This window comes from Salmo salar, chromosome 02 (assembly GCF_965601325.2).
Source record: "Salmo salar chromosome 02, fSalSal1, whole genome shotgun sequence".
Lineage (NCBI taxonomy): Eukaryota > Metazoa > Chordata > Actinopteri > Salmoniformes > Salmonidae > Salmo > Salmo salar.
The window spans coordinates 27,214,567-27,237,894 of NC_138292.1; the positions used below are offsets into that span (position 1 = coordinate 27,214,567).

Here is a 23,328-nt window from a genome sequence, read left to right on the forward strand (position 1 = left end):
TTAAGCAGTCCCCTAGGACTGTTTCCAGGTATGGGCGCCTTGAGTTGCGTTTTGCGGTCATATACGCCACAAAGTGGAGTGGTCGTTCGCTACGATGTGATGTGTCATTTTTGTTCAGGGTGAAGACAGATTGACTTCTCGGTTTTCAAGTGGAATTGGCTATTGCAAAGTTTTTGACCTTTTTCTTCGCAACCTTTTTATCAGAGTCTATAGACAAAGCCTGTGGGCTTGTACCTTGATCGACCAGGCCCTGAATAGGGTCTCGAGTTAGAGCCGGGGTCATTTGGTTCTTAACGTCCTTGCTAAGGGTGTTAATTCAGGCAGACCTGTTGTCCAGCAATTCCACGTCTAGTTATAGTGATTTGTCTGGTTTATACATTTTTTTCAGTTTCTTTACTTCTCTTAGCAGAGCTTTCATTGAGTATTTGCATATGTTTCGGTCATCATTGAACCCTTTGTCACCCTTGTGTTCTGACACTTCGGGTGGATGGGGTGTGGGAACATAGCGTTCCCGGTCGCTGGCGAAGTACTTTACAGTTATTTCAACCGCGATGGGTATTGGTATTGTGGTTTCGTGGTAGAAACCGTTGATGTGTGTCATCTCTCAATGCTTCAATACCTGATAATGCACGCTCTAACTGGACTGAGTGTTCCTGTTCAAACTTCAGAACTGGGATGTCAGGGATCTCAGAGCTGTGCACTTTTGATGCCTCAAAAGCTGTGCTCGCAAGCACTCTGAGTTCTAAGATTGGCAAACCAATGTGGGCTGTAGGGCCCAAGTAGGTTATGAAGTGGGGATGCATGTTCGACCGATGCCAATCTCAGATGGCAAGACATCAGGGCTAAACTGGAGAGAACCTTTACAAGGTTTGCGCCTGATTTTGGAGAGCGTTTGTCGCGATTTCTACTGTTTTTCCGCTAATGGCATAGTTAGGGTTGGTATCGCTGCTGAGGTCAGAGATCAATCCTTTTATGGGTGAGGGTTCACTAATTAGCGTGGGAGTGGGGACCACCCCCTCTGATAGCTTGCACATTATTTAAAAAATTGAGAGGAAAATGTTTATATTTTTTTCAAAGTTTGGGTGTGGAATTCGTTGTAAAGACAATTTTAATCTATTTATAGACATAATGAATCATCAGTACTGTATCAGTAATGTGGGAGTTGGATGTGAATGAATTTGCAAAAGCAAATTGAATTGGTTAATGATACATGGATAGGCTATCTGATAATTCAACTTGAATTAACCTGAGAAGTTGGTTCATCTAGGTTAATATTGGAAAGTTTAAAATGTCTCATTTAATTGGAAGAACCTGAAAAGGTACACTACCATTCAAAAGTTTCGGGTCACTTAGAAATGTCCTTGTTTTTGGAAAAGCAAAAAAAATTGTCCATTAAAATAACATAAATTTGATCAGAAATACAGTGTAGACATTGTTAATTAAATGACAATTGTAGCTGGAAACGGCTGATTTTTAATGGAATATCTACATAGGCGTACACAGGCCCATTATCAGCAACCATCACTCCTGTGTTCTAATGGCACGTTGTGTTAGCTAATCCAAGTTTATCATTTTAAAAGGCTAATTGATCATTAGAAAACCCTTTTTCAATTATGTTAAACAGACACCTCACAAGTTGATATTAATGATAAATCAAACCTGTTTATAGTATAAATCCTCTTCAGCGTCTCATCCCGTCAGCGGGATCAAAATCCAGCGAAAAATCATATCGCCAATTAGCATTAAAAAAAAATCATAATTAAAAAAATATATATATATATATATATTTTTTTTTATAGATACACCTCTCCTGAATCGACCCACGTCGTCCGATTTCAAAAAGGTTTTACAGGAAAAGCAAATCATTAGATTATGTTAGATGAGTCCATCGTAAAAAGCAGCTTCATAGCCATTTTCCGACCAACCACTTGCATCACATATAATCAAAAAACAGCTAAATGCAGCACTAACCTTTTACAAACTTCATCAGATGGCACCCCTAGGACATCATGTTATACAATGCATGCATTCTTTTGTTCAATAAAGGTCATATTTATATATAAAAACAGCATTTTACATCTCTGTCTGAGGTTGACTAAATAATAGAAAATAATAAATAATTTCCCCTCAAATGCGTCCCGGTAAACAATGCTACATTTCCCTAAATTACTATCCTATAACGATTTTTTAAATTTATATTGTCAATCTAACATTTATAGATGAATATCTCTTGAGAACACCTGTCATTCCAGATTTTAAATTAACTTTACTGGGTAATCACACTTTGCGATAAAAGGAGATGCGATACTCAGAAAATGAGCTAATATACAGAGCTCGGCACCATCTTGGAAACAATCGCATGTCACATCTCATCTTGTATAATATTGTCAATAATCGCCTACCTTTAGTTGTCTTCATCAGAAAGCATCCCAGGTCCACAACAGATGTATTTTCGGTCAAAAAGTCCATACTTCACGTTCCATTAGCCTGCTGTTGGTAGCGCGTCCTATGGCTCTCTCCAAGCGCAGGGCTGAAGTTCCGGATAAAATGAGATTCTCCCGCCTGTAGGTTCGTTCAAACATGTCAAACGTTGTAAAACATTAATCTTCAGGGCCTGTAACACCAAGAGAGCCAATAAGATTCGAGGGGGATGATTTCATGGCCTTTAAAACCGTTTCCAAAGGTGGGGGTAGACATGGCCGCCGGCGTCATAATGGTGATGGCCCATCCCCTGTGACCAATTTGCAACTCGTCTCATTCACTGAGTTTCGACCGTATAAGGCTCAAACCACTGTGAAAAGACTGGCGACATCTAGTGGAAGCAATAGGAAGTGCTCACTGAACCATTGTTAATGGTGTGATTAATAAGGAAAGATGAGAAGTCGAGTCCACAATTCAGAATTCCACTTCCTGTTTCAATCGGTCTCGGGGTTTTGACTGCCATTTGAGTTCTGTTATACTCACAGACACCATTCAAACAGTTTTAGAAACTTTAGAGTGTTTTCTATCCATATATAATAAGTATATGCATGCCCTAGCTTCTGAGTTTGATTAGTAGGCCGTTGAAAATGGGAACGATTTTTTTTCAAAATGCGCTGTGGCGCCCCCTATCCTAGGGTATCCTCAAGAGGATAAGGGAACAAGGCGAGACCCAAATGCAGACACAGGAGGCAGATGGTTGAGCTCCGATATTTATTATAACAAAAGTGGTAGGCAAAAGGCAGGTCGGGGACAGGCGAGAGTTCATATACCAGGTCAGAATCCAAACAGTACCAGGCGATAGGCAGGCTCGAGGTCAGGCCAGGCAGGGGTTCAGTGATCAGGTCTGAGTTCAAACAGTACAAGGGGATAGGCAAGGTCGAGGTCAGAACAGGCAGAGTGGTCAGGCAGGCGGGTTCGGCATCAGGACAGGCAAGGGTCAAAACCAGGAGGGCTTGGAAAAAACAGAGGCTGGGAAAAATACGATCTAGGAAAACCGCTGGTTGACTTGGCAAAACAAGACGAGCTGGCACAGAGAGACAGGAAACACAGGGATAAATACATCGGGGATAATAAGCGACACCTGGGAATGGGGTGGAGACAAGCACAAGGACATGTGAAACAGATCAGGGCGTGACAGTATTGGCTATTTGGGAATTAAACTTTAATTAACCTGAAAGCGTAGCTGTGTCAAGGTTAATGTGGAAAAGTTTAAATTGTCTCATTTGTAGAAACCAATCAATTTGGATATTATTTAAAACGTCAATTTGAAAAAGGTAAATCTGGCATTTTACCTCTTAGTTAAATTGAATGAGACATCGATATCCAATCAGTTGAGATTGGCTGGATATCATAAGTAACCACTTGTTAAACGTGATACACGTTGAGTGTAACATAAATTTAAAAAAATTGTTTTATTACTGCCGATTCTTCAGCACCTGGGGTCACTGATCGCAGAAAGCTGAAATCAAACGGAAGTAAAAAGGGCGGGACTTCCATCGCCTAAGATGGAGGAATTCCAACGTGAAACAGGAAAAACAAAATGTCTGCTCTTCCTTTGTTAGCTGTAGCATCTTGTGCAAGATAATCCTACTTTGTACACGTTCAAGCATAACACAGGATCCCCTTAAACAAAGGAATGGTTTTACTAGTAATCGTTTTACATTCAAACCTTTTCGGCATTCTTCTTTGCTAGCACTAAATTACCGGAACTCACGGTAGTTTTAGAAAAAGACATGCCAGTGGCCTACCCACGCTGTCAAACACCCTGGCGTGTGCCATCGTGCACAAGTTGACACCAAACGAGATCACGACACGCAGGTTGAAATATCAAATGAAACTCTGAACCAATTATATTAATTTGGGGACAGGTCAAAAAGCATTAAACACGTATGGCAATTTAGCTAGCTAGCTTGCAGTTGCTAGCTAATTTGTCCTATTTAGCTTCATTTTACATTTTAGTCATTTAGCAGATGCTCTTATCCAGAGCGACTTACAGTAGTGAATACATACATTTCATTTCATGCATTTTTTTTGTGTACTGGCCCCCCATGGGAATCAAACCCACAACCCTGGCATTGCACACACCATGCTGGCGTTGCAAACACCATGCTCTACCAACTGAGCCACAGGGAAGGCCAATGAGCCAATTAGCTTTCTGTTGCTAGCTAATTTGTCCTGGGATATAAATGTTGAGTTGTTATTTTACCTGAAATGCAGAAGGTCCTCTACTCCGACAATTAATCCACACATAAAACGGTCAACCGAATCATTTCTAGTCATCTCTTCTCCTTCCAGGCTTTTTCTTCTTTGGACTTTATATGGCGATTGACATCTAACTTTCATAATAACATTTATTACCACGACCGACCTCAGTTCATCTTTCAATCACCCATATGGGTATATGCTTCTAAGAGCCAATGAGGAGATGAAAGAGGCAGGACTTGCATCGCGTTCAACATCACAAACAGAAGCAACTTATATTTTAGCACCTGGCAATGCAGACGCTCGTTGGCGCACACGAGCAGTGTGGGTGCAATGATTGAAGAACATGTATGTGTAAAACAGTTTGGTCATTACAGCTGCCCGAAAACTGGGTTCCTCTGTTGCTGTCCACGGTTTCTCCTGGCAGGATGAAATGACTGAAAACGTGGTTGAGCAAAAGAACGACTGTGGTTTCCACTGTGTCATTGGTCGCGGGCAGGCACTCCACCCACTTTGTGAATGCGCAAGTCACTGTGAGGAGATACTTGTTGCCTCTGGCCGACCTGGCAACTGGGCCGACCCAGTCGATCTGGATCGGGCTCCAGGGGTAAGACACACCCTTGTGCAGGGGTGCTCTGTGAAGTGGCTTGGAGGGTTGGAACTGGCAGCAAACTAGACACCCCCTCACTTATTGTGCCACATTCAATGTGAGGCCAGTGGGCCACCTGTCACAATGTTTCACATGTAGCCTTGATCCCCCCTATAGCCTCCACATGGCTCGTCGTGGGCATGAACTATCATTATCCCCCTCTGTGTTTTAGGAACCATCCATCTTCGTGTGGCATCGGTTTCTGAAACATAAACCATTAGGTCATCTACAAGCGTGAGGTGCTGTTTAGTTGCGTACACCGAACACTGTGTGAGCGTTATGTTGTGTGAGCCTGCTAAAACCAGTTCGGACACTGGGTGATTGACAGGATCAGACAGGAAAGTCATCAAAGTGGTGAGGGACACATCTTGGTGTTGCCTTGCTACCAGGTTAGCCATTCAGGAATTAATGAGTTAGCAACACATTATGTTCATGTGAAGACGTTTCCCGTGGTGCTACATGGCTACACGTTACCCAGACACCATGACAGCCTCGGGGATCATTGCATCTTGACCATCGAACACCCAAGGGGTGCCGTGAATGGCATCAGATTTCGCCATGCTGTCGGCATGGTCGTTGCCAAGTTTGTCACGACCAGGTGATTTGGAGTGTCCCTTGATTTTCTTCCAATACACCTGTATGTCGTGTTTGTTGATGAGGTCATGGCAAGCTAGAATGAGCTCTTTGATTTTCACTTCTTTGTCACTTGAAGTAGTCATGTGTTTTTGTTTCCAAAACGGCAAGTGGCATAAGAAGGTGAGTTTGGCGTAGTTTGAGTCGGTGCAGAGCGGCAGTTCTGACAATTCGTGTTTCACCGCCATTCTGTGAACTGGCTGGTCTTGTTGCCTAGCTGAAATTGAAGCGATTTGCACAAAATGTTGTTGTGCCATACCAGTCTCAGACCAGCTTACAAGTGGTCTAGATGACGGTAAGAACAGCCATCCACAAATGCCATCGACATGCCAAGACACTTTCTCTTCAAAGTAGCGGTGGTTCGAAGGCACTGTCGGAGCTATGTCACGCGGGGGTGGTGCGAAGTCGTTTTCATCGTCACCACAGCGTTGACACACTGCCAAAGCCCCTCACTTTTGCGTAGTTGACTACTACATCATGGCTGTGCAGCGTCATAAACCAAGCCGCTATTCTGCTGTTGTGTACAGCACCCTCACGGATTCGTTGGCTTTACAGAAAAGTCACAGGCTGGTGACATGTTTCTATGATCACTTTTTGTCCACCAACATAACTGGTGAAGTGTTTGACCGCCCAGACTGTCGACAGCAGCGCTTTTTCGCAGTTTGAGTACTTGTGTTTAGCAGGATTGAGTGTTTTGCTTGCGTAAACAACCACACGTTTGTCCTGGTTGTATTTTTGGTACAACCAAGCACTAAGGCAGTGCTCTGAGAAACCGACTTCCAAAAATAATGTTTTTGTTGGGGTATACCAGGTACCAGGCTTTGTCAAGTCAACGTAGTTTTCAATTAATTGATGGGAGTAATTACATACTCCCAAGAAACTGGTGTTTTGATGTTGCGGACTGCTTGGTTCTGTTAGTCTGTGGCAAGATGCCCTCAGCACCCACCAAAAGCTCAACGTAGTTTACCTTCGTCCTGCACCATTGTCCTTTCATGATGGCCAACTTAGCCCTTGCTGCACCGAGTTTTCAACCAATGTTTTGCTGGGTCCACTGCCCTTTTGAGTTCATCCAGCAAAGTTTCAGATATGAGGGAAATTGTCGAACCCGAATCTTTCAGAGCATCACAGGTCAAACAGTACTCTAAGACTGTTTTAAGGTATGGCCTGTTCGAGTTGTTTTTTCTTGTCATATCCCCAACAAAGTGGAGTGGGTTGGAAGAACGGAGCGGTTTGTTATCTGTGTCAATTTTCAAGACAGATAACCTACCTTCGTGACCCAGTGGGTCCTCTATTAGAATGGGAGAGGAGTCATCTGTTGCAATGCTGCTTACCTTGTGCGTTTCCACATCCATATCAAAGTCTGTAGACAAAACCTGTGGGCTTGTGTCTAGAATGAGCGGTCCTGGACAGGGATTTGAGTGAGGGCGGGGGTAATGGGAATGTTGACGTCATCGCGATTGGTGTGAATTTCAGCGGACTCGGTCTCCGGCAATTGCATGCCTAGTCACAATGACTTATCCCTGTCCTCTTTCTCAAATTTCTTCTGCTGCAGTACATCTCTTATCAGAGCTTCTATATTGTTTTGGTTAACGTTTAGATTGTTGTTGAACCCTTTGTTGCACTTGTTATGCTTGTTACCCTTGTGTCCTGACCCTTTGTGAGGCCAGGTTGATCTCTACGGGACCTGTTAGGTTGGGGATATTCATCATAGCTATCTTTACTGCGGTGGTTATCGTTGTGGTGGTTACTTGGTAGCCACCCCCTTTGTGCGTCATCTTTTACCTCACCTGTCCCTGATGCCGCACCTTCCAATTTGAGTGATTGTTCCCTCCTAAGCTCGAAAACCGAGCTGTCTGAGCTCTTAGCCCACCTTGCTTTCGATGCTTCTAAATCAGTGCTCGCAAGCTCTCGGAGTGTTGAGATCAGTAGAGCCCAAGTAGTTAACCTCTCTAGGGGAGGTGGGACGAAATCGTCCCACACTATTCAACAGCCAGTGACAAATCAGAGCGCCAAATATAAAGCCACAAAATGTCATAATTCAAAGTTCTCAAACATAGGACTATTTTATACACTGCTCAAAAAAATAAAGGGAACACTTAAACAACACAATGTAACTCGAAGTCAATCACACTTCTGTGAAATCAAACTGTCCACTTAGGAAGCAACACTGATTGACAATAGATTTCACATGCTGTTATGCAAATGGAATAGACAACAGGTGGAAATTATAGGCAATTAGCAAGACACCCCCAATAAAGGAGTGGTTCGGCAGGTGGTGACCACAGACCACTTCTCAGTTCTTATGCTTCCTGGCTGATGTTTTGGTCACTTTTGAATGCTGGCGGTGCTTTCACTCTAGTGGTAGCATGAGACGGAGTCTACAACCCACACAAGTGGCTCAGGTAGTGCAGCTCATCCAGGATGGCACATCAATGCGAGCTGTGGCAAGAAGGTTTGCTGTGTCTGTCAGCGTAGTGTCCAGAGCATGGAGGCGCTACCAGGAGACAGGCCAGTACATCAGGAGACATGGAGGAGGCCGTAGGAGGGCAACAACCCAGCAGCAGGACCGCTACCTCCGCCTTTGTGCAAGGAGGAGCAGGAGGAGCACTGCCAGAGCCCTGCAAAATGACCTCCAGCAGGCCACAAATGTGCATGTGTCTGCTCAAACGGTCAGAAACAGACACCATGAGGGTGGTATGAGGGCCCGACGTCCACAGGTGGGGGTTGTTCTTACAGCCCAACACTGTGCAGGATGTTTGGCATTTGCCAGAGAACACCAAGATTGGCAAATTCGCCACTGGCGCCCTGTGCTCTTCACAGATGAAGCAGGTTCACACTGAGCACATGTGACAGACGTGACAGTCTGGAGACGCCGTGGAGAACGTTCTGCTGCCTGCAACATCCTCCAGCATGACCGGTTTGGCGGTGGGTCAGTCATGGTGTGGGGTGGCATTTTTTGGGGGGGCCGTACAGCCCTCCATGTGCTCGCCAGAGGTAGCCTGACTGCCATTAGGTACCGAGATGAGATCCTCAGACCCCTTGTGAGACCATATGCTGGTGCGGTTGGCCCTGGGTTCCTCCTAATGCAAGACAATGCTAGACCTCATGTGGCTGGAGTGTGTCAGCAGTTCCTGCAAGAGGAAGGCATTAATGCTATGGACTGGCCCGCCCGTTCCCCAGACCTGAATCCAATTGAGCACATCTGGGACATCATGTCTCGCTCCATCCACCAACGCCACGTTGCACCACAGACTGTCCAGGAGTTGGCGGATGCTTTAGTCCAGGCCTGGGAGGAGATCCCTCAGGAGACCATCCGCCACCTCATCAGGAGCATGCCCAGGCGTTGTAGGGAGGTCATACAGGCACGTGGAGGCCACACACACTACTGAGCCTCATTTTGACTTGTTTTAAGGACATTACATCAAAGTTGGATCAGCCTGTAGTGTGGTTTTCCACTTTAATTTTGAGTGTGACTCCAAATCCAGACCTCCATGGGTTGATAAATTGGATTTCCATTGATTATTTTTGTGTGATTTTGTTGTCAGCACATTCAACTATGTAAGAAAAAAGTAGTTAATAAGATTATTTCATTCATTCAGATCTAGGATGTGTTATTTTAGTGTTCCCTTTATTTTTTTGAGCAGTATACCATTTTATAGATACACTTCTCCTGAATCGAACCACGTTGTCCGATTTCCAAAAGGCTTTACAGCAAAAGCAAAACATTAGATTATGTTAGGAGAGTACATAGACACAAAAAACCACACAGCCATTTTCAAGCAACTAGCATACATCACAAATACCCAAAACACAGCTAAATGCAGCACTACCCTTTGATGATCTTCATCAGATGACACTCCTAGGAGATTATGTTATACAATACATGCATGTTTTGTTCAATCAAGTTCATATTTATATAAAAAAACAGCTTTTTACATTAGCATGTGATGTTCAGAACTAGCATACCCACCGAAAACTTCCGGTGAATTTACTAAATTACTCACGATAAACGTTGACAAAATACATAACAATTATTTTAAGAATTATAGATACAGAACTCCTTTATGCAATCGCTATGTCAGATTTTAGAATAGCTTTTCGGCGAAAGCACATTTTGCAATATTCTGAGTACATAGCTCGGCCATCACGGATAGCTAATTTGACACCCACCAAGTTTGGGACAACCTAAAAATTCAGAATTACTATTAGAAAAATTGGATTACCTTTGCTGTTCTTCGTCAGAATGCACTCCCAGGACTTCTACTTCAACAACAAATGTTGTGTTGGTTCCAAAGAATCCATAGTTATATCCAAATACCGCCGTTTTGTTCGTGCGTTCAGGTCACCATCCGAAGGTAACGCGCGAGCGCATTTCGTGACAAAAAAAAATCCAAATATTCTATTACCATACTTAGAAGCATGGCAAACGCTGTTTAAAATCTATTTTTATGCTACTTTTCTCATAAAATAGCGCTAATATTCCAACCGGGCAACGTTGTATTCATTCAGAGAGAGAAAGAAAAAAAATTAGAAATCTCGTGAACGCGCATCTCAGTCTCACTGTCCCCAGGCTGACCACTTACAAACTCTGCTGCTGTACTTTGCCCAGAGACAGCAGACACCCCATTCCACTTTCTGTCGGCTTTAGAGAGCCAATGGAAGCCTTAGAAAGTGTCACGTTACAGCACAGATGTTGTAATGTCGATAGAGATGCAACAGAAGGACAACAAATTGTCAGACACTTCCTGCATGGAATCTTCTCAGGTTTTGGCCTGCCATATGAGTTCTGTTATACTCACAGACACCATTCAAACAGTTTTAGACACTTTAGAGTGTTTTCTATCCAAATCTACTAATTATATGCATATTCTAGTTTCTGGGCAGGAGTAGTAACCAGATTAAATCGGGTAGGTTTTTTATCCGGCCGTGAAAATACTGCCCCCTATACCACAACAGGTTAACCAACAATGCAGTTAAAAAAAAAAATATATATATATATATATATATATATATATATATATATATATATATATATATATATATAAGATTAAGAAATAAAAGTAACAAATAATTAAAGAGCAGCAGTAAGATAACAATAGCAATAGCGAGGATATATACAGGGGGTACCGGTGCAGAGTCAATGTGCGGGTGCACCGGTTAGTTGAGGTAATTGAGGTAATATGTACATGTAGATAGAGTTATTAAAGTGACTATGCATAGATAATAACAGAGAGTAGCAGCATCGTAAAATATGGGGGGGGCAATGCAAATAGTCTGGGTAGCCATTTGATTAGACGTTCAGGAGTCTTATGGCTTCGGGGTAGAAGCTGTTTAGAATCTTCTTGAAGTAGATTTGGCGCTCCGGTATCACTTGCCGTGCAATAGCAGAGAGCTTGGTCACAGTGATATACTGGGCCGTACGCAATACCCTCTGTAGTGCCTTGCAGTCAGAAGCCGAGCAGTTACCATACCAGGGTGGTGATGCAACCAGTCAGGATGCTCTCGATGGTGCAACTGTAGAAACCTTTGAGGATCTGAGGACCCTTGCCAAATCCTTTCAGTATCCTGCGGGGGAATAGGTTTTGTTGTGCCCTCTTCACGTCTGTCTTGGTGTGCTTGAACCATGTTAGTTTGTTGGTGATGTGGACACCAAGGAACTTGAAGCTCTCAACCTGCTCCACTACAGCACCGTCGATGAGAATGGGGGCGTGCTCGGTCCTCCTTTTCCTGTAGACCACAATCATCTCCTTTGTCTTGATCACGTTGAGGGAGAGGTTGTTGTACTGGCACCACACGGCCAGGTCTCTGTCCTCCTCCGTAGTTGCTGTCTCATTGTTGTTGGTGATCAGGCCCACCACTGTTGTGTCATCGGCAAACTTAATAATTGTGTTGGACTCGTGCCTGGCCGTGCAGTTATGAGTGAACAGGGAGTACAGGAGGGGACTGAGCATGCACCCCTGAGGGGCTGCCCGTCAGGAAGTCTAGGATCCAGTTGCAGAGGGAGGTGTTTAGTCCCAGGGTCCTTAGCTTATTAATGAGCTTTGAGGTAACTATGGTGTTGAACGCTGAGCTGTACTCAATGAATGTAATTCTCACATAGGCGTTCATTTTGTCCAGTTGGGACAAGGCATTGTGGAGTTCAATAGAGATTGCATCATCTGTGGATCTGTTGGGGTGGTATGGAAATTGGAGTGGGTCTAGGGTTTCTGGGATAATGGTGTTGATGTGAGCCATGACCAGCCTTTCAAAGCACTTCATGGCTACAGACGTGAGTGCTACGAGTCAGTAGTCATTTAGGCAGGTTACCTTAGTGTTCTTGGGCACTGGGACTATGGTGGTCTGCTTGAAACATGTTGGTCTTACAGACTCAGACAGGGAGAGGTTGAAAATGTCAGGGAAGATACTTGCCAGTTGGTCAGCGCGTACTCGGAGTACACATCCTGTTAATCCGTCTGGCTCTGCGGCCTTGTGCATGTTGACCTGTTTAAAGGTCTTACTCACATCGGCTGCGGAGAGTGTGATCACACAGTTGTCCAGAACAACTGATGCTCTCATGCATGTTTCAGTGTTACTTGCCTTGAAGCGAGCATAGAAGTAATTTAACTCATCTGGTAGGCTTGTGTCACTGATCAGCTCTCAGCTGTGCTTCCCTTTGTAGTCTGTAATAGTTTTCAAGCCCTGCCACATCCGACGAGCGTCGGAGCCAGTGTAGTATGATTTAATCTTAGTCCTGTATTGATGCTTTGCCTGTTTGATGGTTTGTCGGAGGGCATAGCGGGATTTCTTATAAGCTTCCGGGTTAGAGTCCCGCTGCTTGAAAGCGGCAGCTCTAACCTTTATCTCAGTGTGGATGTTGCCTGTAATTCATGGCTTCTGGTTGGGGTATGTACGTACAGTCACTGTGGGGACGACGTCATCGATGCTCTTATTGATGAAGCCAGTGACTGATGTTGTGTACTCCTCAATGCCATCAGAAGATTCCTGGAACATTTTACAGTCTGTGCAAGAATAACAGTCCTGTAGCTTAGCAACTCTTTCATCTGACCACTTTTTATTGACCGAGTCACTGGTTCTTCCTGCTTACATTTTTTTTGTAAGCAGGAATCAGGAGGATAGATTTATGGTCAAATTTGCCAAATGGAGGGCGAGGGAGAGCTTTGTTCGTGTCTCTGTGTGTGGAGTAAAGGTGGACTTGAGTTTTTTTTCCCTCTGGTTGCACATTTAACATGCCTGTAGAAATTTGGTACAACGGATTTAAAAAGTCTCCGGCCACTAGGAGCGCCACCTCTGGATGAGCATTTTCCTGTTTACTTATGGTGGTATACATATGCGGTCTTCGTGCCAGCATTGTTCTGTGGTGGTATGTAGACAGCTATGAAAAATACAGATGAAAACTCTCTAGGTAGATAGTGTATTCTACAGCGTATCATGAGAAACTCTACCTCAGGCAAGCAAAACCTCGAGACTTCCTTAGATATCATGCACCAGCTGTTGTTTACAAATATACAAAGACCCCCACCCCTTGTCTTGCCAGTGGCTGCTGTTCTGTCCTGCCGATACAGTGTATAGCCTGCCAGCTGTGTTATTCATCTCGTCGTTCAGCCATGACTCGGTGAAACATAAGATATTACAGTTTTTAATGTCCCGTAGTTTATTAATCTTGCTCGTAGGTCATCAATTTTATTTTCCAATGATTGCACGTTGACCAGTAGAACGGATAGAAGTGGAGGTTTACTCGCTCGCCTACCAATTCTCAGATGGCAGCCTGACCTCCGCCCCCTTTTTCTCCATCTTTGCTTCACGCAAATGACAGGGATTTGGGCCTGTTCCCGGGAAAGCAGTATATCCTTCACATCGGACTCGATAAAGGAAAAAGCTTCTTCCATTTCGTGGTGAGTAATCGCTGTTCTGATGTCCAGAAGTTATTTTCGGTAATAAGAGGCAGTAGCAGCTACATTATGTACAAAATAATTTTAAAAATAAGTTACAAACAACACAAGAAAAAAAAGAAGTAACACAGTTGTTTAGGAGCATGTAAAACATCAGCCATCCTCTCCGGCTCCATTCAAGACATTACAGAGTTTGCATGTCCTTATCCCCCCTCTTTGTCTCTCTCTAAGAATAAGGCGGACGAGGACTAGAGGTAGAAGGACCTGCCGTCAAACTCGACAGTGATCAACCTCCATGACCTGCAGTATAAATCAGACTACCACATGGAGGTGCTAGCCGTCAACTCCTACGGCTCCTCCAGCCCTGCCAAGCTGAACTTCAACGTCCCACAGCCTGGTAAGCTGTTATGGCATACTGTAGTAGTGAAATAAAGCTTGAGACCTTCCAAGAGGTGGGACAAATACTGGATTGAGCAGAGTAACGTAGTGCTGCCACCACCTTAAGAATAACCGGTATGTCAGAGTGAAGGACACACCATAACTCAACAACAATATAACAAAGAATTATATACTTTATTAAAAACATTTAATTTCATAAGACAGCCTATCTCAGATAGGCGCCCTACTATATTTCTGCTGTCTATGCCACTGAGCCTGAGTAGGAAGAAGAAAACTGTGGTGTAAGGCACATGGTGGGAGGGTGTTATTCGCTGCTGTGTAAGGCTGCTGACGACAACCAGATAAGAAAGCTTTTTTGCGAGGTTGTTGATTAAGGCTAAGGCTACTCAGTGCACCTTAGATATGTACCTACCGTCGGCCTGCAACTTGCCATGCCTGCCAGCTCAGCAAGGGTGCACATGCTCAGACCCCACGGGAGCGTCTCGTCAGCTAGACAAGCTCAATGTTTTTACATTTTTTAAATGTTTTTAGTGTCATGTCTGTGTCCTATTCTGTTGGCTGAGTCCTGTTAAATGTGTTTAGTTTTTAGAAATTACAGTTTGGGTTATGAAGGGAGGACAGAACTGTAATTGTAGTGCTGGGTCCTATATGTGCCTTCATCACTATCGTGTGGGTCTTTTGACTGTTTGAATTGGTCCAAGCACCTGTCTGCAATGAAGTCACATGCTTTAAGAGTATTTGATGTCCAGTTTTCTGTGTAACCACATGTTCCCACCTTTGTGTGCAATGTCACCTCCTAGTGTGTAATTAAGCTCATAGCCTATGTGTGATTATAGGGTGAGTGCAATATAATTGCAAGGGTTACAGAGCCTCACGTTCATCGAAGGACCAGCTCCCCCGTTAACACCTTTCTGCACTTTCCCCTTATAATAGGTTTTCCAGAGTCCCGGGCTAAGCTGGCAAACAGGCACAGGTGCCAGCAATTAGTTCATGATTTGGTGACGTCACATACTGGAAAACGGACTATTGTCCAATAGAGCGGAAAATATCTCTGAAATAAAAACAGTTACAGAACAGAATGCCAGGGCAGGATAAAATGTTTTGCTGATGTTATGATCAGCAAAATGTTATGATTATCTCTCCCTCTCTGTGTCTCTCTCTCCTTCTCTCCCACCCTTTCATACCCTCCCTCACTCCTTCCCTCCCTTCTTCCCTTTCAGTAGCCAAGATGAATATGGGTGTGATGGGGAAAGGGGCTGTGGCAGGCATTGTCATAGTCATCTTCTTGGTGCTACTGATCGCTGTGGACGCCACCTGTTGCTATACCAACCGCTGTGGCATGCTGATGTTCCTGGCTGTCAAGCTGTTTGGGCAGAAGGTTCCTGGGATGAAGACTGTGGAGGAGGGTGACGGCACCTCTAATGGGTAACACTGTTCTCTAGCCTACTGTCTGCCTGTTCCTCAATGTAACATATTCAGAGGGTTGTAGTGTGGTTATGTGTGTTTCTCTGTATGAACCCTCCTGAGCCTCAGTTTATGTGTGTCCTTCAATGCAGAGACTTGAAGTTGAATAGGCTTGGCATAGCAAGGGATAGCATCCCAAAATTGCAGACACAAAATGGAGCAAATAATGGGTTGCAGGCGGAGGTCATGTACGACAAAGCACCCCTCACCAAATTTTGAGTAGGCTGCCCATGATGATGTCAGAGGGGTGGACACAGCCCACCCTCGCCCTAAACGGGCTGTGATCCTTAAAAAAGGGCAAAAAGAGGCACCTCCGCACTTATAAGTCAGCAAGTGTGTTTGATCACTGACTAATTAAATTATAACTACTATACCCATGTGCAAATTGAAAATCTTAGCCATTTTTTTGATACCCATGTTAATTGTTTGGTAGCCACCACCCACTTGCCACTGCTAGAGTCTTTGATGACTTGAGCTGATGAACACGGGAATGCCCTCTCAGAATTAGTAGGCACACAGTCTTTTTTTCCTGTATTTGCATGTGCATATTGAGTTACTGAGCCAATGACTCATTAAATATTTGCATGGCTAGTTGTATTGAGTTGTATTTTATTTCTAACCTGACCTATCATTTCCTATCAGGAAAACGTCCCCCAGTGGAGATCCTGCCACAGAGGCCTGAGTTACTGAACAGGAAGTGACATCATAGTATCTGAAGAATGGAACCTATAAATGCCAAAGTAAGGAGGAAGTATTGTGAGTTGGGGGTCTTAGTTAAATGTTTTTGGAGAGTTCCCAGGACAGTCCATGTTGAGAAAGGATAAGAATTAGGAAAGTTATCTGTGAACTGTAATGTCTAACATCAACAGATGGTTGTAATTTCATCCAGCCCTGTGTAATCTCATGTTAAGTGTTACATTTCCTTGCTTTTATATTTCAGTACATTCATGTTATATTTCAGTACATTAAGGCTGCTGTAAATTGTCAGGGAGACCTTCGTAGTTCATGAATTTAATCATAACTCATTATTTATTGAAGTTTATATTCACTTTAATCTGAAAAAAATCTGAAAGTGACATACCATTATTTAATAAGGACATTTTATCCTAACATATTAACATATTTCCACATTGAATGTACAGTATACAGCATAATCTCATTAACAAATAACGACGTGTCAAAATTACATGTCTTCAAGTGTTGTAATCATGAGAAATATACAGATCTCTTATATAGCACAGAGCAATATGAAATGCACATTTCTTTATAACCTGTTGTTAAATGGCATACCCTGTGTTCTCATGTAATCATTTTATGTTTGTATTTGTTTAATTATCCACTTTTTTACTGTTTATTTTGTACATTGTACACTGTACATTGTTTGTACTTACTCTGACCACCTCAGTGTGATTGTAGTTGGCTGTAGTTAACTGCATTGTCATCCTCTGCCTTGTTATTCCGCTGCCTCCTTTTAAGGGGAACAGATTTTAGTGCAGATCTATATTTGTATTTACCTAGTAGTTATTACTATATTACAGATACTACGTAATGTAAGCCTGTTGTTGCATTGTTGGGTACATGTTTTTTTGCAAGTTATTATGCAACTGTTTTGATACACATTATTTTACTTGTGGAATTTACTGTGAGTGTCTCACTCACTCTGTGGTTATTTACATGGGTGAAGGAGCAGGGCTGATATTGAGCTCTGCGTAGTTCATGTCATCAGGATCAGTGATCGGCTTGACTGACCGTCTCATGTTTTCATAGATGTCCTCTGGTGTAGACAATGTTGATTTTTGTATCTAACAGTCAGAATACAGTCAAAATACTGAGCACTGGCCCCAGACATAGAATGACTCTCTTTCTACTCTTTGGTATAGTTTAACTAACTCAAAGTTCAATGGGATTGATTTACACATTTACCATTCACTTTCATACAAGCCGGTTTTTATTATCTAAGAAAAATAGAACAATAAATTACATGTGTAAGGTTTGTTTTGCAATGACAACATAGTCCATTGCATCACTTTGAAGTGACTCTCCACAGTTACCGATTTAGTAATTTCCCTTCAGACAACAGGGCCTGGTGATCAGACTGACTGTGTTGGTGAAGGGGTAGAAGCAGACAACCACAGTAAGGCTACTGTTAGTACATTACTTTCCTCTGAACACCTACCTGGGGGACTTGTTTGGTCGGAAGCTTCTTCTCAGCCCTGTTCCAATTCTGTGGATGATAAAACAAAGAGGGAATTCAGCCATAAAGGCCAACTAAATAGCCTGTTATCCTCTCTAGGGTAGGGGGCAGTATTTGCACGGCCGGATAAAAAACGTACCCGATTTAATCTGGTTATTACTACTGCCCAGAAACTAGAATATGCATATAATTGTTTGATTTTGATAGAAAACACCCTGAGGTTTCTAAAACTGTTTGAATGGTGTCTGTGAGTATAACAGAACTCATATGGCAGGCAAAAACCTGAGAAGATTCCTTACAGGAAGTGCCCTCTCTGACCATTTCTTGGCCTTCTACACTCTCTTTATTGAAAACGGAGGATCTCTGCTGTAACGTGACACTTCCTACGGCTCCCATAGGCTCTCAGAAGGCGGCAGAACGTTGAATGATGACTTTGCAGGCCATGGCTGAAAAACAGTAGCGCATTTGGTAAGTGGTCGATCTGAGAACAATGAGACTGGCGCGCGCGTGCACGAGAAGAGTCCATTTTAGATTTTTAGTCTTTGAACGAAAACAGGGTTACCTGGTCGGAATATTATCGCTTTTTTATGCGAAAAATCGCATAAAAAATGATTTTAAACAGCGTTTGACATGCTTCGAAGTACAGTAATGGAATATTTAGAATTTTTTTGTCACGATACGCGCCGGAGCGTCACCCTTCGTTACCCTTCGGATAGTGTCTTGAACGCACGAACAAAACAGAGGATATTTGAACATAACTATGGATTATTTTGAACCAAACCAACATTTGTTATTGAAGTAGAAGTCCTGGGAGTGCATTCTGACGAAGAACAGCAAAGGTAATCCAATTTTTCTTATAGTAAATCTGAGTTTGGTGAGTGCCAAACTTGGTGGGTGTCAAAATAGCTAGCCCGTGATGGCGAGCTATCTACTCAGAATATTGCAAAATGTGCTTTTGCCGAAAAGCTATTTTAAAATCGGACATAGGGATTGCATAAAGGAGTTCTGTATCTATAATTCTTAAAATAATTGTTATGTTTTTTGTGAACGTTTATTGTGAGTAATTTAGTAAATTCACCGGAAGTTTGCGGTGGGTATGCTAGTTCTGAACGTCACATGCTAATGTAAAAACCTGGTTTTTGATATAAATATGAACTTGATTGAACAAAACATGCATGTATTGTATAACATAATGTCCTAGGAGTGTCATCTGATGAAGATCATCAAAGGTTAGTGCTGCATTTAGCTGTGGTTTGGGTTTATGTGACATTATATGCTAGCTTGAAAAATGGGTGTCTGATTATTTCTGGCTGGGTACTCTGCTGACATAATCTAATGTTTTGCTTTCGTTGTAAAGCCTTTTTGAAATCGGACAGTGTGGTTAGATTAACGAGAGTCTTGTCTTTAAAATGGTGTAAAATAGTCATATGTTTGAGAAATTGAAGTAATAGCATTTCTAAGGTATTTGAATATTGCGCCACGGGATTCCACTGGCTGTTGAGTAGGTGGGACGATTTCGTCCCACATACCCTAGAGAGGTTATGCTTTTTAGTAACTTTCCACTGTTGGCCAACCAAACCAACAGTTGGTGGTTGTCGATGCCAGTTTGGTATCTCTTTTGAAAGAACATTTGGAAAGAAAGAAGAAAGAAGAAGTCTCAGTTGTGACATGATTACAACATCAAGCCTGTAGACAGTGTATTTTCATTTGTATACACAGCTAAAGAGGGAGGGAAATGGAATTATGTACATTTCTAAAGAAGATAGGGGAGAGAGGGCCCTTCAGTGCACTATAATATATGTTTAGTTCTTTATTACGCATTTTCAAACCACTCACCTTTTTATGTAAATGTTGAGCACCACAATCACTGCTGTGACAAGGAAAAGAGCCCAAAATGCTGCCAGGACCATCATTAAATGGGCTGATTCTGAAAATACACTATTAGAACCGATCAGACCATGGTTTTGTATATAAAATATTTCCTCCAAGATATTCCACAGATGACATGCAACATCATATACTGTAACTTCATATCCCTGTCTGCATGCCATTGTTTTGTTGAGATACACAGGACAGATATCACAACAGCGTGACATACAAGAAGTGCAGAAGTGTTGCACAACCTTTAACTTTCACCTCCAGGTCTGTAGAGTTCTGTGATCCAAGGGCATTCTGGGCCATACAGAAGTACAGTCCACTGTCATCAGAATCTATTTCTTTGAAGGTGTGTTCTTTCCCCATCCCTAATCTTAGTGAAGTTAGCGGTCCTGACCTCTGAAACCAGATGTAGGTCTGTGCTGCAGGGTTGGCATTATTGCTGCAGGTCATAGTCAGACGACTGCCGTTCACTACCTCGGGGCTCGGGCTGACCTTAACAGAAACGTCCCTTGGAGCATCTGGAAACAGACGTACATTGTTCTTTGTGTATTAGCTTGACTGTATGTTAATAGTACTGCGTTTATACATAAATACAGACAATGAATCAACCAAGCCAACTGAAATTTACATTGGCCACTGCGAAGAGAACGCAACAACTTGAAGATAGCTGACTACTGAAAAAATCGCTTCAAACCAACATTTATTGCTGACTTACATCTCACATCCAGCAGTATTGGTGTAGATATGCCTTGCCCCAGAGCACAGGAGTAGCACCCAGTGTCATTAGGGGAAAGTGGACCTAGAGGATACTGCCCACCAGGGACACCAGAGAGTGGGCGGCCATCTTTAAACCAGAGGAACTCCATTTGAGGAAGTTTACAGGTGGAGGTGCAGGCCAGGATGACATTATCTCTCTTCTTAACAGGGCCATTTTCATTTAACTTTAGGGATAAGACTGACATGAGGAAGAAGAAACATGTATAACAAATATAGGACATGTTGAAGGGTTAATAACTGGCCACTCTACTGTACATTAGGTAATACCTTAATTGTTTAGTATGATGACATGTACAGTTGAAGTCAGAAGTTTACATACAACTTAGCCAAATACATTTAAACTCAGTTTTTCACAATTCCTGACATTTAATCCTAGTAACAATTCTCTGTTTTAGGTCAGTAGGATCACCACTTTATTTTAAGAATGTGAAATGTCAGAATAACAGTATAGAGAGCGATTTATTTCAGCTTTAATTTCTTTCATCACATTCCCAGTGGGTCAGAAGTTTACATACACTCAATTAGTATTTGGTAGTGTTGCCTTTTAATTGTTTAACTTGGGTCAAACATTGACTTTGTTGTCCTTAAGCCATTTTGCCACAACTTTGGAAGTATGCTTGGGGTCATTGTTCACTTGGAAGACCCATTTGCGACCAATCTTTAACTTCCTGACTGATGTCTTGAGATGTTGCTTCAATATATCCACATAATTTTCCTGCCTCATGATGCCATCTATTTTGTGAAGTGCACCAGTCCCTCCTGCAGCAAAGCACTCCCGCAACATGATGCTGCCACCCCCGTGCTTCATGGTTGGGATGGTGTTCTTCGGCTTGCAAGCCTCCCCCTTTTTCCTCCAAACATAATGATGGTCATTATGGCCAAACAGTTCTATTTTTGTTTCATCAGACCAGAGGATATTTCTCCAAAAAGTACAATCTTTGTCCCCATGTGCAGTTGCAAACCGTAGTCTGCCTTTTTTTATGGCGGTTTTTGAGCAGTGGCTTTTTTCTTGCTGAGTGGCCATTCAGGTTATGTCGATATAGGACTCATTTTACTGTGGAAATAGATACTTTTGTACCTGTTTCCTCCAGCGTCTTCACAAGGTCCTTTGCTGTTGTTCTGGGATTGATTTGCACTTTACACACCAAATTAAGTTAATCTCTAGGAGACAGAACGTGTCTCCTTCCTGAGCGGTATGACGGCTATGTGGTCCCATGGTGTTTATACTTGTGTACTATTGTTTGTGTAGATGAACGTGGTACCATCAGGCATTTGGAAATTGCTCCCAAGGATGAACCAGACTTGTGGAGGTCTACAATTGTTTTTCTGAGGTCTTGGCTGATTTCTTCTGATTTTCCCATGATGTCAAGCAAAGAGGCAGTGAGTTTGAAGGTAGGCCTTGAAATACATCCACATGTACACCTCCAATTGACTCAAATGATGTCAATTAGCCTAACAGAAGCTTCTAAAGCCATGACATTTTCTGGATTTTTCCAAGATGTTTAAAGGCACAGTCAACTTCGTGTATGTAAACTTCTGACCCACTGGAATTGTGATACAGTGAATTATAAGTGAAATAATCTGTCTGTAAACAATTGTTGGAAAAATCACTTGTGTCATGCACAAAGTAGATGTCCTAAACGACTTGCCAAAACTATAGTTTGTTAACCTGACATTTGTGGAGTGGTTGAAAAACGAGTTTTAATGACTCCAACCTAGTGTATGTAAACTTCCGACTTCAACTGTACATAAGTCTAGATTTACCTGATATTTTCAGGTCCACACCCAATGATCCTGTAAATCCCTGAGGGGCGTCATTACTTGTATTTGATTAAAATCGGAAGAAAAATCGACCACTGTCATCTTCAGTCACATTGTTGAGTTTCAGTGTGCAGTTATTGTCTTGGTCATAAAACTCTGTTCTTATACTGTATCTTGTCTTAATCAGTCCAGATGTGTTAAACACTCCATCTCCTTGCTGTGAGCCGTCTAGTCTCTCGGAGTGAACCATATCCTTCTTCTAACTATCTGGGTAGCTGGGTAGCTGTATGTACAGTCAAATACCACTGATGAGCCTTTTGATGCACAGATAACGATAGTCCTGTCCCTGTCCCTGTCCCTGTACCAAACTGACCAGTTCTGGGCCAGTGTGCCTGAAAACCGCGATATAAAACATCATTGCCCTTGTGATGAGAAAAACCACTGATAGATATAATTAACCGAAACAAAGATAAAACGTACCTGGCAGGGAGATTAGAGTTAGCAGAGATATCTGTAGAATGTATTGACAGTGCATAACAGCTTTAGCCCTGTAGGAAGGAGAGTTGTATTCCAGAAAATATGTAATTAATACAATCTTTGATCCAAGAACGTAGTACCAACAGCTCTGCTGTGTGTTATCTGACCAGCAGTGGCTGGGCAAATTATTCTTATTGAGGACTGGAGGGTTGTGTAGGAGTACTGATGTCAAAATAAAACATTGATTTCACTGAAATTACTGTCAAACTTCTGCTTTTTGGAGAGAAAAAAATTCCAACAGCCACAACAATTCCACAGCCAAACCACCAAACTGATTTGTGTTATTTTGCAATAACACCCACTGGACAAAAACTGGTTGAATCAACATTGTTTCCATGTCATTTCAACCCCCAGAAATCTATATTATGACATTGAATCAACGTGAAAACTAATTGGATTTGCAAAAAGGCATCAATGTAAGGGGATTGTCTTTTTTTCAGTGAGCAGAGGCAGTATACAATATG

The 23,328-nt window shown here is 42.6% G+C and overlaps 1 protein-coding gene and 1 non-coding gene across 3 annotated transcripts; one reads left to right on the forward strand and one right to left on the reverse strand.

Moving 5' to 3' along the window:
* The first annotated feature begins 14,123 nt into the window (after positions 1 to 14,123).
* Positions 14,124 to 17,555, forward strand: LOC106578377 (neural cell adhesion molecule 1-like). The gene is made up of 3 exons (XM_045701375.2): positions 14,124 to 14,251; positions 15,474 to 15,678; positions 16,360 to 17,555. Exons 1-3 carry the CDS (start codon positions 14,179 to 14,181, stop codon positions 16,397 to 16,399), a joined length of 318 nt encoding a protein of 105 aa, XP_045557331.1. The 5' UTR covers positions 14,124 to 14,178; the 3' UTR covers positions 16,400 to 17,555.
* LOC123723804 (uncharacterized) lies at positions 16,989 to 23,016 on the reverse strand. Of its 2 annotated transcripts, none has more exons than XR_014380531.1 (5): positions 20,505 to 23,016; positions 19,748 to 20,307; positions 17,894 to 17,941; positions 17,377 to 17,519; positions 16,989 to 17,185 (listed from the first exon to the last, which is right to left on the reverse strand). It is a non-coding gene; the product is annotated as an uncharacterized LOC123723804 (transcript). The 2 variants fall into 2 exon arrangements; XR_014380532.1 differs by having other exon boundaries at positions 17,377 to 17,941; positions 20,505 to 20,744; positions 22,808 to 23,012.
* Positions 23,017 to 23,328: the final 312 nt, after the last annotated feature.

Coding starts and splice junctions, on each gene's coding strand:
- LOC106578377 (XM_045701375.2), top strand. CDS start 14,179: ATGGAGGTGCTAGCCGTCAACTCCTACGGCTCCTCCAGCCCTGCCAAG. Junction 14,252..15,473: donor CTTCAACGTCCCACAGCCTG/GTAAGCTGTTAT, acceptor CTTCCCTTTCAG/TAGCCAAGATGAATATGGGT. Junction 15,679..16,359: donor GGTGACGGCACCTCTAATGG/GTAACACTGTTC, acceptor ATTTCCTATCAG/GAAAACGTCCCCCAGTGGAG.